Consider the following 10,963-nt stretch of genomic DNA (forward strand, 5'->3'; position numbering starts at 1 on the left):
GGTGGCCCTCCAGCTGTTGCGGAACTACAAGTCCCATCATGCCTTTGTCTGAGGGAGTCATGCTGGTAACTGTCAGCCCTGCAATGCCTCATGGGACTTGTAGTTTTGCAACAGCTGGAGGGCCGCCAGTTTGAGACCCCTAGGGGATATTCTAGCCAGCAGCAGCCGGTGATGTCACGCCGCATACACTCTGAAGGAATGGCATTACCTTCATCAGAGCTGTGTGCCATGGCTAAAATTCCCATGCATTGTCCTTGTAGCTTGGCCAGTTAGACAGCCGGAGCCTGCAAACCCAGAAGAAAGACCGGGTGAAGATAGAAGCCTCTGCAGCGGTGACAGCATGCCGATATAGGGCTTCGCTGTAAGGTAAGTCTTTCATAATGTGCTAGTATGCAATACATACTAGCACATTATGACATTTTTTTCCCTAGAGTTTACCACCTCTTTAACTGTAAAATCAAATAGTATAATTGTGTATGACCACCATAGGGACAGGGAGAGAGAGAGAGGGGGGGGGGAGAATGGGAGAGAGGGGGAGAGAGGGGGAGAGAGGGGGTGAGAGGGGGAGAGAGAGGGAGAGAGAGGGAGAGAGGGGGTGAGAGAGAGAGGGGGTGAGAGGGAGAGAGAGAGGGAGAGAGAGAGAGAGGGAGAGAGAGAGGGGGAAAGAGGGGTGAGAGGAAGAGAGAGGGGGGTGAGAGGAAGAGAGAGGGGGGGTGAGAGGGAGAGAGAGAGGGAGTGAGAGGGAGAGAGGGGGGGTGAGAGGGAGAGAGAGAGGGAGTGAGAGGGAGAGAGAGGGGGTGAGAGGGAGAGAGAGAGGGGGGAGAAAGAGAGGGAGAGAGAGAGAGGGGGGGGGAGAGAGGAAGAGAGAGATAGATGGGGAGAGAAAGAGAGATGGGGAGAGAGGGAGAGAGAGATAGAGGGGGGAGAGAGATGGGGAGAGAGTGTGGGAGAGAGAGAGAGAGATGGGGATAGAGGGGGAGAGAAATAGATGGGGAGAGAGAGAGAGGGATGGGGGGAGAGAGAGAGAGAGGGGGATGGGGGAGAGAGGGGAGAGAGCTACTGGGAGAAAGATGGTGAGAGGGAGAGAGAGAGAGAGAGGGGGGAGAGAGAGGGGGGAGAGAGAGAGAGAGAGAGAGGGGGGGAGAGAGAGGGGGGAGAGAGAGAGAGAGAGAGAGGGGGGAGAGAGAGGGGGGGAGAGAGAGAGAGAGAGAGAGGGGGGAGAGAGAGGGGGGAGAGAGAGAGAGAGAGAGAGAGGGGGGGAGAGAGAGGGGGGGAGAGAGAGAGAGAGGGATGGGGGAGAGAGGGGAGAGAGCTACGGGGAGAAAGATGGTGAGAGGGAGAGAGAGAGAGACAAAGATGGAGAAAGAGAGAGATGGAAGGAGGGAGAGGGAGAAATATGGAGAGAGAGGAGGGGACAGAAAGAAAGATAATAAAGACATCTATAGAGAGAAGCCGATAATTCATTTCGGTTGGCTGTATATTTTGTGTTCAGAACTCTTGGTCTATATTTTCCATTCTATAGAGGAAGACACATGAAAGCAGCCGATGCTGATTATTTGCGCATGCCATTATATCAGGGTCGGGTCTCAATGTAGAGATTGTCGCTCTGGCATTGTACAAGGTGTGAAATGCTGATGCCAGGTAACCCTCCATTTATAACAATGCCACATTATGGATCAACACATTGCAGCTTGCAGAAATCACACCACATTTGTACAGGTCCACTTCTATAGACTTTGATATAATTTTCTTGTGTTATGAAAGTGCTAAACTTTTCTAACACTTCTTGTATTAGCGCTGAGTAATATGTAAATGACAATATTGTGCTCCAACTTCAAAGCAGCAGGTGAGAGATGGGAGAGAGATGGACTTGGTGTAATCAGGGAACATCTGATTTCCATTCCTGGATAGAGGAACATATTGATCTCCTCTATAGCATGAGTGTACATTGATGCTCATACATAGTTGCATTGGTCCATGATATAATAAATGATAGTTGTAGCAGTTCACACACAGAGCACCTTGCAGTCATCAGAGGTGTATGTGTTTTATTGGTGCTTTCCAACCAAGAGGCATTGCTGTCGTTTGAGACTTTTCCTTTGTATGGCAGTCTGGGAAGGTCTAGGGAGGGAGCCGCCCCCCGCCTGTCTACCTTTCCCTGCACCTGTCCAGGCAATGTATTAGTAGGATCTCACTGCCTGTAGGATCTCTGCTCTCCTGCTGCTGCTGGCCCCACTTGGAGCTCTGTGCCTCTCATAGCATCTGATCTGTGGATCCCAGCTATATAGACTAGCAATCTTCTACAACATCTCTTGGCTGACACACACCACCCCAAGTCTCAACATGTCCTTTGGACTCAGTCTGGAGGATCTGCGTGGAAATGTGGATTATAGTGATCATGGCTGTGATTAACATTGCATGTGAATGGGCCTGCATTGGGAAGAGACGCTTTGCACATAGAGATCCCTGAGAGGTGTGAATCGGGAGCTTCTGAGACTCTACATCAACATATGTCAACTTGGCCAATATACAAACTTTCTCTATATATATCAGCCAAGTCTGCCCTGTGCTACATTACAAACGCCTGCTGGATTGCAGTAGGTGCTGCTGATCAGGACAAGCCTCCTCCATCCCCATCCTTCACCTGGACTCCATGGCTCCTCTAGATGTGGGGAGCTATCTGGCCGGACTGGATACCCTGGGGCAAGTGGGCTCTCCCTTCTTGTTGCCTTCTGCCAGGGAGAGCCCTTTGCTATACAATGACCCCATGGCACAAGCCGATCGCCTCTCCCGTAGTGCCCCCTCGGACCTGACCCATCTGCAGGGCATCCTGCGCCGACGGCAACTCTACTGCAGGACTGGCTTCCACCTGCAGATCCTGCCCGACGGCAACGTCATGGGGACTCGGCAGGACCACAACCGCTTCGGTAGGTACACCCCAGCTCAGCCAGGCATCTGCAAGGGACCTGAAGTCACTAATGGGCTCCTATCTCTCTACTAATGAGTGGACAGTAAGGATTTACTACACCTTACACCCGATTAGACTTTTCACAGATAACAAAGTGTAAATGCTCGCAGGTGTCTTTCTAAACAAATAGTAAGGTTCACCCACTGCTGCTCGGTTTCCAGAGATCGTCTACTCTTCTAATATTATAGCACACATATGTTTATTTAATATTACCTATAATTATTTTCTTTGTGTTGTCTTCATCAGATTTACAAATTCTCTTTTATGTAGTTTTGTTTCAGCCTGCTGAGATTTATGTAACAGGTTAGGGCAGAACAACCTTTCTCAAGTTTTCTTTATTTTGTTTTTATTTTATTTTTTTTCAACTTGAGGGAACCATTGAAATTACTGTGGGAAAACCCTCCTAATAATTTAATATATCTAGTTAGTGGAACAGTAGTGTGATATCCAGTGGGAAGAACACCCCTTACATATCTGGTCAATGTTTCTTATATTGGTGGACATTGACCAGAATGGGGTTGATTTATTTGAGAGTATCAAATCTGGTGCAGCTGTACATGGTAGCCAATCAGCTTCTAACTCCAGCTTGTTCAATTTAAGCTTTGACAAAATAAACCTGGAAGCTGATTGGTTTTCAATCTCAGCTGCATCAGATTTTGCATGCTCCAGTTTTAGTAAATGAACCCCAATGCTCCTTACATTTATGGTCATTTGGAAAAATGTTTCTTACATCTGTGGCCAATGGGAAGAATGTTTGTTTCTTATTTTGGTGGACATTGACAAGAATGTTCCTTGCATGTATGGTCAGTTGAATGTTTCTTACGTTTTGAGGTCTTGTTACATTTTGTCATCGGTGGGAATATGTTCCTTACGTTTTGTGGTCTTTAGGAAGATTGCCCCTTACATTTTATATTCAGTAGGACGAATGCTCCTTATGTTTGTGGTCAGATTGCAGCTTACATTTGTGGTCTGGAAGATTGTCCCTTACATGTATTCTCAGTGGGACGAATGCTCCTTATGTTTGCGGTCAGATTGCTGTTTACATTTGTGGTCAGTAGTATGCTCCTTGCATTTGTGGTCAGAGCCAAAAATGCTTGTTACGCTTGTGGTCGTTGGGAAGAACACTGCTTTTATTTTTTTTTGGGTAGTAGGAAGAATGACACATTTGTGGCTATTGGGAAGAATCCCCTCTAACAGAGAACTAAGAAGATAATAGCCGTCAGTGGCTACTTATCTGTAAGGCAGAAGTTTCTCTGCTCAACCCCCTAGCATCCTCTGCAGAAACTGTCTGGATAGATAAATACAAAGAAATATAACATTATATACTTTAAACAAAATCAATGAGAAAATAATAATATATTTCTACACATTTCAATGGTATGCTGTATGCCCTCACTTTTGCACTTCTATGGCAGTACTATACCAATCCATGTACTTTAACATAGAAAATTAACAGTGAGAGTGCTCTTCGTGCCCATACACTTTTGCTATGAAACCAAATGTACAGGACTGTAGATATGTAACCAAATGTAGGACTGTAGGAGAACTTAGTTTGTACAATGGCCAGGGACAGTTACAGATCCTGAAGGGATATGGCAAAAAATATTTACCTCTGGAAATGCTCCTAATTTTGAACTTTTAGAAAATGTACTACAAAATTCCTGTTTTGGTGAATGTTACATTTAGTTTGGAACTATTCTCATTGGCCTGCCTTCTCAGTTAAGGAAAAAAAACAGACTTTTTAGGATTGTTGTATCCATCGGCGACAACATATTTAGTGATATTTCTTTAGGTTTAAAATCTTCCTTTATTATTTTTGAAATGTTTGGTCATTTGTGTTGAAGAAATATGTGATGGCAGTTGATGATCTAACTTGAAAGGTGGTGTTTTTTTTTTTTTTTTTTTTGTACTTGCATTTAATAGACTGTCTGCCATAAAATGGTGGATATAAGGTGAGCACTCTTGCCTTGAGATGCTTGATCCACTTGGGACACCATCTGCATGGAGTTTGTCCTCTTCCCAATGCAGGCCCATTCACACGCCTCCTCTTGTGTGATCCCTAAATATTCAGTTCATAGAATTCTGACTATTCTGTCTATAATCTAAGTTATCCACTTGGCCATGATTTGAACCATGTCTAACATGAGAAATGCCTTAGACCTGAACTAGCAGCCTGGCCATGTAAAACCTCACAACCAGTCCAAAAGCAATCACGTTACTGCTTAATGTGCCCAGTAGGGCATAAAGGTTCTAGATGCAGAATGTTATCAATTTAATAATTTAAGGAATGAATCCCCCTCCAAAAATATATGTATCCACCTATCTTCCACTGTATTGTATGTTACTGTAACTCGCAGCACAGACCTATACACCTCATTTTTCGAGGACAGGCAAGGATGGAAACGCTTATCTGACAGGAAGAGTGAATAATGATTGAGATATTTATTCACAACTCTTTTATCTGAACAGACTAGCTATTGTTGATAACAACTCCCTCCCACCATCGTATTGATTTAGCTGCCGTAAAGCTGATTAAAATACTTTCTATCACTTTCCCATACCCAAGGCAATGAATATTCTTCTTCTTTGATGCTTACCGGTATAAGGGTTTAATTCAGCTTGCAAAATTTAGAAAATATATATATATTTTGGAAGATAAATGGTTGTGCCAGTTTATTACTCTGAACAACACAATTTTGATGAAGTGAGAAAACTCTTGCCTTGTATGTAGACAGGAATCATTATCCTAAGCATAAATATTCGGTAGAGATCAAATATTTGCTGTGGTTCTTTTATATGGAGCTCCCTTTCATACTGCCCCTATTCTAAACTGAGCTTCCTCTGATGTGGTCTCCCCCTGGTTGACTCACCTGCTTGTTGTGATTTATTTTTTTTAAAGACATGCTTTGAAAAAGATAGCACAATAAAGACAAAATACCACCATCATTTTCATGGGGAATGAGTCCACTTTCTGGGGCTCCATAAAATATAAACGGCATGCTGTAATGTTATCTTGGAGTTTTCTATCAAATGATCTTCCTCTCATGTTACTTATTTAAAGGTTTCTGTTCAGCCCGGATGATGAAACCTAATTCTCACAATTTTTTTTCTCTTGATAGGCATTCTAGAATTCATCAGCGTGGCTATTGGTCTGGTGAGCATAAGAGGTGTGGACACCGGCCTCTACCTGGGCATGAATGATAAAGGGGAGCTCTTCGGATCTGTAAGTATATATTTTACTTAAATTCAAACATAAATCAATTTTAAAAGGCCTAGGAATTAAGTTTGTGAAAAGTACAGTAGTTTTAAAACATGCAGCTAGTTGTAATCATTTAGGTTACCTGTAATATGATTGTTGCTTGGGGTTCTTGCTTTTTGCATTAGGTCATTGCTGTCTGTGCTGCATTAGTGAATAAATCGCACAATCCTGCTCCAAAATTAAGAGGTAGTGGGGGTTATTTACGAAAGGCAAATCCACTTTGCACTATAAGTGTAAAGTGCACTTGGAAGTGGAGTCGCTGTAGAACTGAGGGGGACATGCAAGGAAAAGGGGGGAAAAAAAAAGCATTTTAGCTTGCACATGATTTGATGATGAAATCAGCAGAGCTTCCCCTCATTTCAGATCTACCCCTTAGATTTAGAGCGACTGCACTTTCAGTGCAATTTCAAGTGCATTTGCACTTGTAGTGCAAAGTGGATTTGCCTTTTGTAAATAACCCCCACTGTCCCATTGTGCAAAGATGACGCGGTATCATGCGTAGATTTTCCAGTTTGCTGTGGAATCTCTGGGTGATGGGGTTTATACTATTCCCAGTGAGAAGATGGTAGGAAGGTCCATTGAGCTATCTTAAAATGGATCTTTGCCTGCCCCCCCCATTTTTTTTTTTTTTTTTTATTACCCTAATTTAATGGGTGGTCTATTGTGCACATTTCAAATACTCGCCCACCCATAGGATCTAGCGTTGACCCGCTAAGATACTGTTGTCTACCACCACTGCTCGGTCCTGCAACACCATGTTGCTTGTGATGTCATTGAGAGGCTGGGTTCGGCCAATGCGCCACCCGATGGTGTGGTGTTTGGCACACCCCCTCCTGCTCTCTGAATGAAGGGCTATGCCTTCAGGGATATATAATGTGCATATCTCAGGAGGCACAGCGAGCACTGTGCAGGTCATTCACATAGGCGGGTAATGTGCATTAGGGGCTTGCACATTTAAAAAAAGAAGTGCGTAAACAAAACAAAAGAGTGCTTTTTATGTAGCAGGGAAGGAAAGGGGGGGGAGGGGCAGGGGGATGGGTGAATTGGAAGGAAGTTCCCTCAGAGGGTGCGGATCTGCTTTAATTAAGTTAAAGATTACATGGAACAGATTGCTGAACACAAAACAGTTCACTAGTAAAGTTAAAGTACTTTGCATGCAGAAGTCCAGAGACTGGCTGTAAACAGGCAGTCCCATTCAGGTCTGTTGGGATGCAGCAGATGGACGGACACAGCCACTGGTCCCAGTTTGACAGCTGTGCAGGTATGGGTACGTGTCCCTGAATGCTGAAAGTGTGCGTTTGGGAACATGCACCCGCATGGCTTTCAGATTAGGACTATCGGCTGTGTCCGTGCAGCCGCTGCATCCCAATAGACATGGACAGGACTGCCTGCGTGCAAATACACAGAAGATCTATCTATTCATCTCATGTGGACAAAGATGGCCCTTTACACTGATATATGCTTAAAGTGGTGTTGCCGCCTAAAATTCATAAAAAAAAAAAAATATATATTTTACTCGCCTCTAAATGCCTGTTGCTAGGGGGTCCCTCGTAGTCTGCCTCCTTCAGTGCCCGGGCTGGTGACATCACTTCCCCTCGGTGCTGCACAGTCATCTGGGACCTGTCGTGTGTCCCAGATGACTGTGCGGTGTATCACAGTAAGAATGCCGGGAACGAGGGGGGCTTCGTTCCCCTGCATGGCTGGACCCTGGGACAGGTAAGTGTCCGATTATTAAAAGTCAGCAGCGGCAGTATTTTTAGCTGCTGACTTATTAATTATTATTATTTTTTTTTTTTTGAGGCACCCACTTTAAGTATACCCAATGTGAATGAGGCCTAATTCTGACTTGGCATGGACTTGCTGAAATATTTTCTTCAGTGTCCAGGCACAATCCATTATTGAGATAATCAATACAGCATTCTGCAAGCTTGTTACATATTTGGTACCATACAGTTTTTTTGTTATAGAATACTTTTCAATGGCTGCAAGAATTTAAAAAGTAATGCAATTTTATACTTCTAAACTAAAATGTTTATAGGTGTTGCCAATAAATATGCAGCTAATGGATAGAAACTGCATCGGTTGCTCAGTAAGCTGAAATACCAAAACACTTTATAATTATTCCCCATTATAAAAAGGTAATGAGACAAATGAACCCTAATTCTGTATGCCCTTTGAATGACAGCCTTATTCAAACATATTGTTGGGCTTTAGCTTGTCCTGGTATTATATTCACAAGCGCTGAAACAACACATGAAAGAATAGGATATGGTTGAAGAAGAATTTCCCATGCTTTCAGCAAAGTTTCATACAATTGTATTGCTCTCCAGGTAATGTGCAGTTAATGTTCTGATGCAATACCTATTTGGTGCTGCTCTTTGCTTACATATATTTTAGAGATCTAATTTTTTTACCTGAGTGCATTGTTATTGTACAATTAAGAATCCAATATTATCTTTAGGTTGGTAAAGTCCTCTTCTTTTTTTTTTTTTTTTCTAAGACGGATTAGTTAGTGGAAACAGTGGCACTTGCAGGCTAAATGTGGTATTGCACTGCATTTCAAATTCTTCTGAGAAAAAAGCAAGAATACAAAAAAGCTCTGAATTTTACTATCCATATTAATCTGTAAAATGTCTATTTTTAACAGGAAAAATTAACTTCTGAATGCATTTTCCGGGAGCAATTCGAAGAAAACTGGTATAATACTTATTCCTCAAATCTATATAAACATGGAGACTCTGGCAGACGATACTTTGTAGCACTTAATAAAGACGGAACTCCTAGAGATGGAGCTCGAGCTAAAAGACATCAGAAATTCACACATTTTTTGCCTAGACCAGTAGACCCTGAGAAGGTACCTGAACTCTATAAAGATGTCAGCTGAAAATCCACAATAATAATGAAGGATATTTATGCCAAAGTAGGTATTTTCTTGAGGAAAATTTGATTTGAAGATAAAAGTATGTAAAAGACCTAGAGTCTATGATGGGTAAGACCAAAAAAAAAAAAAAAAAAATGTTGATGGCTATTGTAAAGACCTGCTACATTGTGAATGAAGATGCAAGAAAAAGCAGATAAGACACAGAGCCAATATTCCTTTGCTGCTCAATTGTGGAATTAAATGGCCTTCTAGGAAAAAGCGTTGGACTATCTGATTGGCAGTTGGAATCATATGACATATTGTAAAATCAAAAAATACCGAAGAATGGATAAAAAACATGGAATGGAAAAAACAATACTGTCTAACATTTGGGGAGATTTTTTTTCATGTCAACTGGATAAAAAACAAAAAAAAACAAAAAAAAGCATTTTTAAAAAGCAAGATAAACCTGAAACTGGTATTTTAATTTTGGCTAGTTACTGACAGAGTGAATAATATGTTGGCTGGTTAAATTTTTTAACAACCCCTACGCATCAAGGAAACCCCATCTTATTACAGAGGCAAATAATATCCTCCTCCCTAATGGATTCTTCAGGGAAAAAAAAGAATAAAAACCCGAAGCCTAGTTTCAAGAGAGAGGGCATGTTTTTGTTATTCTTTTGTGGAAGGGGTACTGTCACATACTGCTGTTTGGTTAATCTTATTATTGGAGTCTCTGCGAGATTCCGTAAGCCAGCCTTTAGCCAACAGATACATCGACCGTTAAAGATATTTACAGACATTAATGCAGTTTACAGCCTGTGGACTAACTATGCATATATCTATAAATATATATTTATTTTTTATACTTATTTATTTAAAATTTTATTTTTTACTCTTTTGTCAATAGAAAGGTCACATAACTATTGATTGAGAGTTAATGGTGCTTTTTTTTGTGCATCATCATATTAAGACATTCCAAACTATCAACCAAATAATGCATCACTTTTGGAAGACATGCCAATGGGTTTCCACCATAAATAATGTTTAACACAGATCATAGGATCATAATAATTTGTATGCTGACAATAATGTGAGGTTATTGAATTCCTTCAATGTATATGAATGCCCAACATTGTAACAATCTCATTTCCCATTTACAAAGGTATTAAAATACACATTGTAATGAAAAGATTTGGTCTTGTTTCAGTCTCTGACAAGTTTTTCTGTCTTGGTATCTAAACCTGTTGAAATTAAACATAACCTAAATTACTTTTAATGCAGCTGGAGAGGTTGCTACATCGTTCTATGTGTTGTGGTTTGTCATTCCAAGCAATGTTAAAGAACATTATTTTTTAATATCTTTCAGAAGATAAGGTTGTGCCTTGGCAGCACATTCAGAAGGTTGTCATATGGTTTGTTTTGGCAACGATATCAATCGAAAGGAACTCAACAAGTTTTCTTTTAACTAATGCATAGAGATATCAGAGCTGGTATAATGTGCCCTTACAGGGATCTTGATAGTTGACAAAACATTTATAAAAACAGGTACAGTATCCTGTAGAAACTGACCAAATATTTGCTTTAATATTCAAAACTAAACTAAAAGAGCACCACTACAGACAGTGTTTGCTGTGGTTCACACCAAATTTTCCAGAGTATTGACTTCAACAGCTTTTCCTAAAATGTATCTGAATTTATGATTTGTATATAGTATGTCAAGATATTTTGTATATAAACAATGGGTTATATTAAGCTGCATAAAAAATAATTGTACTTTTTTTAAAGGGTTGTACAGCTTGGACCTTCCATACTCTGCTGTTCAAGCTTCCATTAGAAGTATGCTCTATGAAATTCATCTTCCCCCATTTATTGG

The 10,963-nt window shown here is 41.3% G+C and overlaps 1 protein-coding gene across 1 annotated transcript; it reads left to right on the top strand.

The window, feature by feature from the left end:
* Nucleotides 1–2,157: 2,157 nt before the first annotated feature.
* Nucleotides 2,158–10,279, top strand: FGF20 (fibroblast growth factor 20). Its single transcript, XM_077477417.1, has 3 exons — nt 2,158–2,927; nt 6,088–6,191; nt 8,875–10,279. The coding sequence occupies exons 1-3, from the start codon at nt 2,654–2,656 to the stop codon at nt 9,109–9,111; spliced, it is 615 nt and encodes a 204-aa protein (XP_077333543.1). The 5' UTR covers nt 2,158–2,653; the 3' UTR covers nt 9,112–10,279.
* The last annotated feature ends 684 nt before the right edge of the window (nt 10,280–10,963 follow it).

The sequence above is a fragment of the Lithobates pipiens genome, unplaced genomic scaffold (genome assembly GCF_037356315.1).
Source record: "Lithobates pipiens isolate NorthernLeopardFrog02 unplaced genomic scaffold, aLitPip1_a1.2 Scaffold_13, whole genome shotgun sequence".
In the NCBI taxonomy this organism is placed as follows: domain Eukaryota; kingdom Metazoa; phylum Chordata; class Amphibia; order Anura; family Ranidae; genus Lithobates; species Lithobates pipiens.

Excerpts from the sequence above, each read along its gene's own strand:
- FGF20 (XM_077477417.1), top strand. The coding sequence starts at position 2,654 with ATGGCTCCTCTAGATGTGGGGAGCTATCTGGCCGGACTGGATACCCTG. Across the intron at positions 2,928-6,087 it reads GCAGGACCACAACCGCTTCG|GCATTCTAGAATTCATCAGC; the intron begins GTAGGTACACCC and ends TTCTCTTGATAG. Across the intron at positions 6,192-8,874 it reads AAGGGGAGCTCTTCGGATCT|GAAAAATTAACTTCTGAATG; the intron begins GTAAGTATATAT and ends TATTTTTAACAG.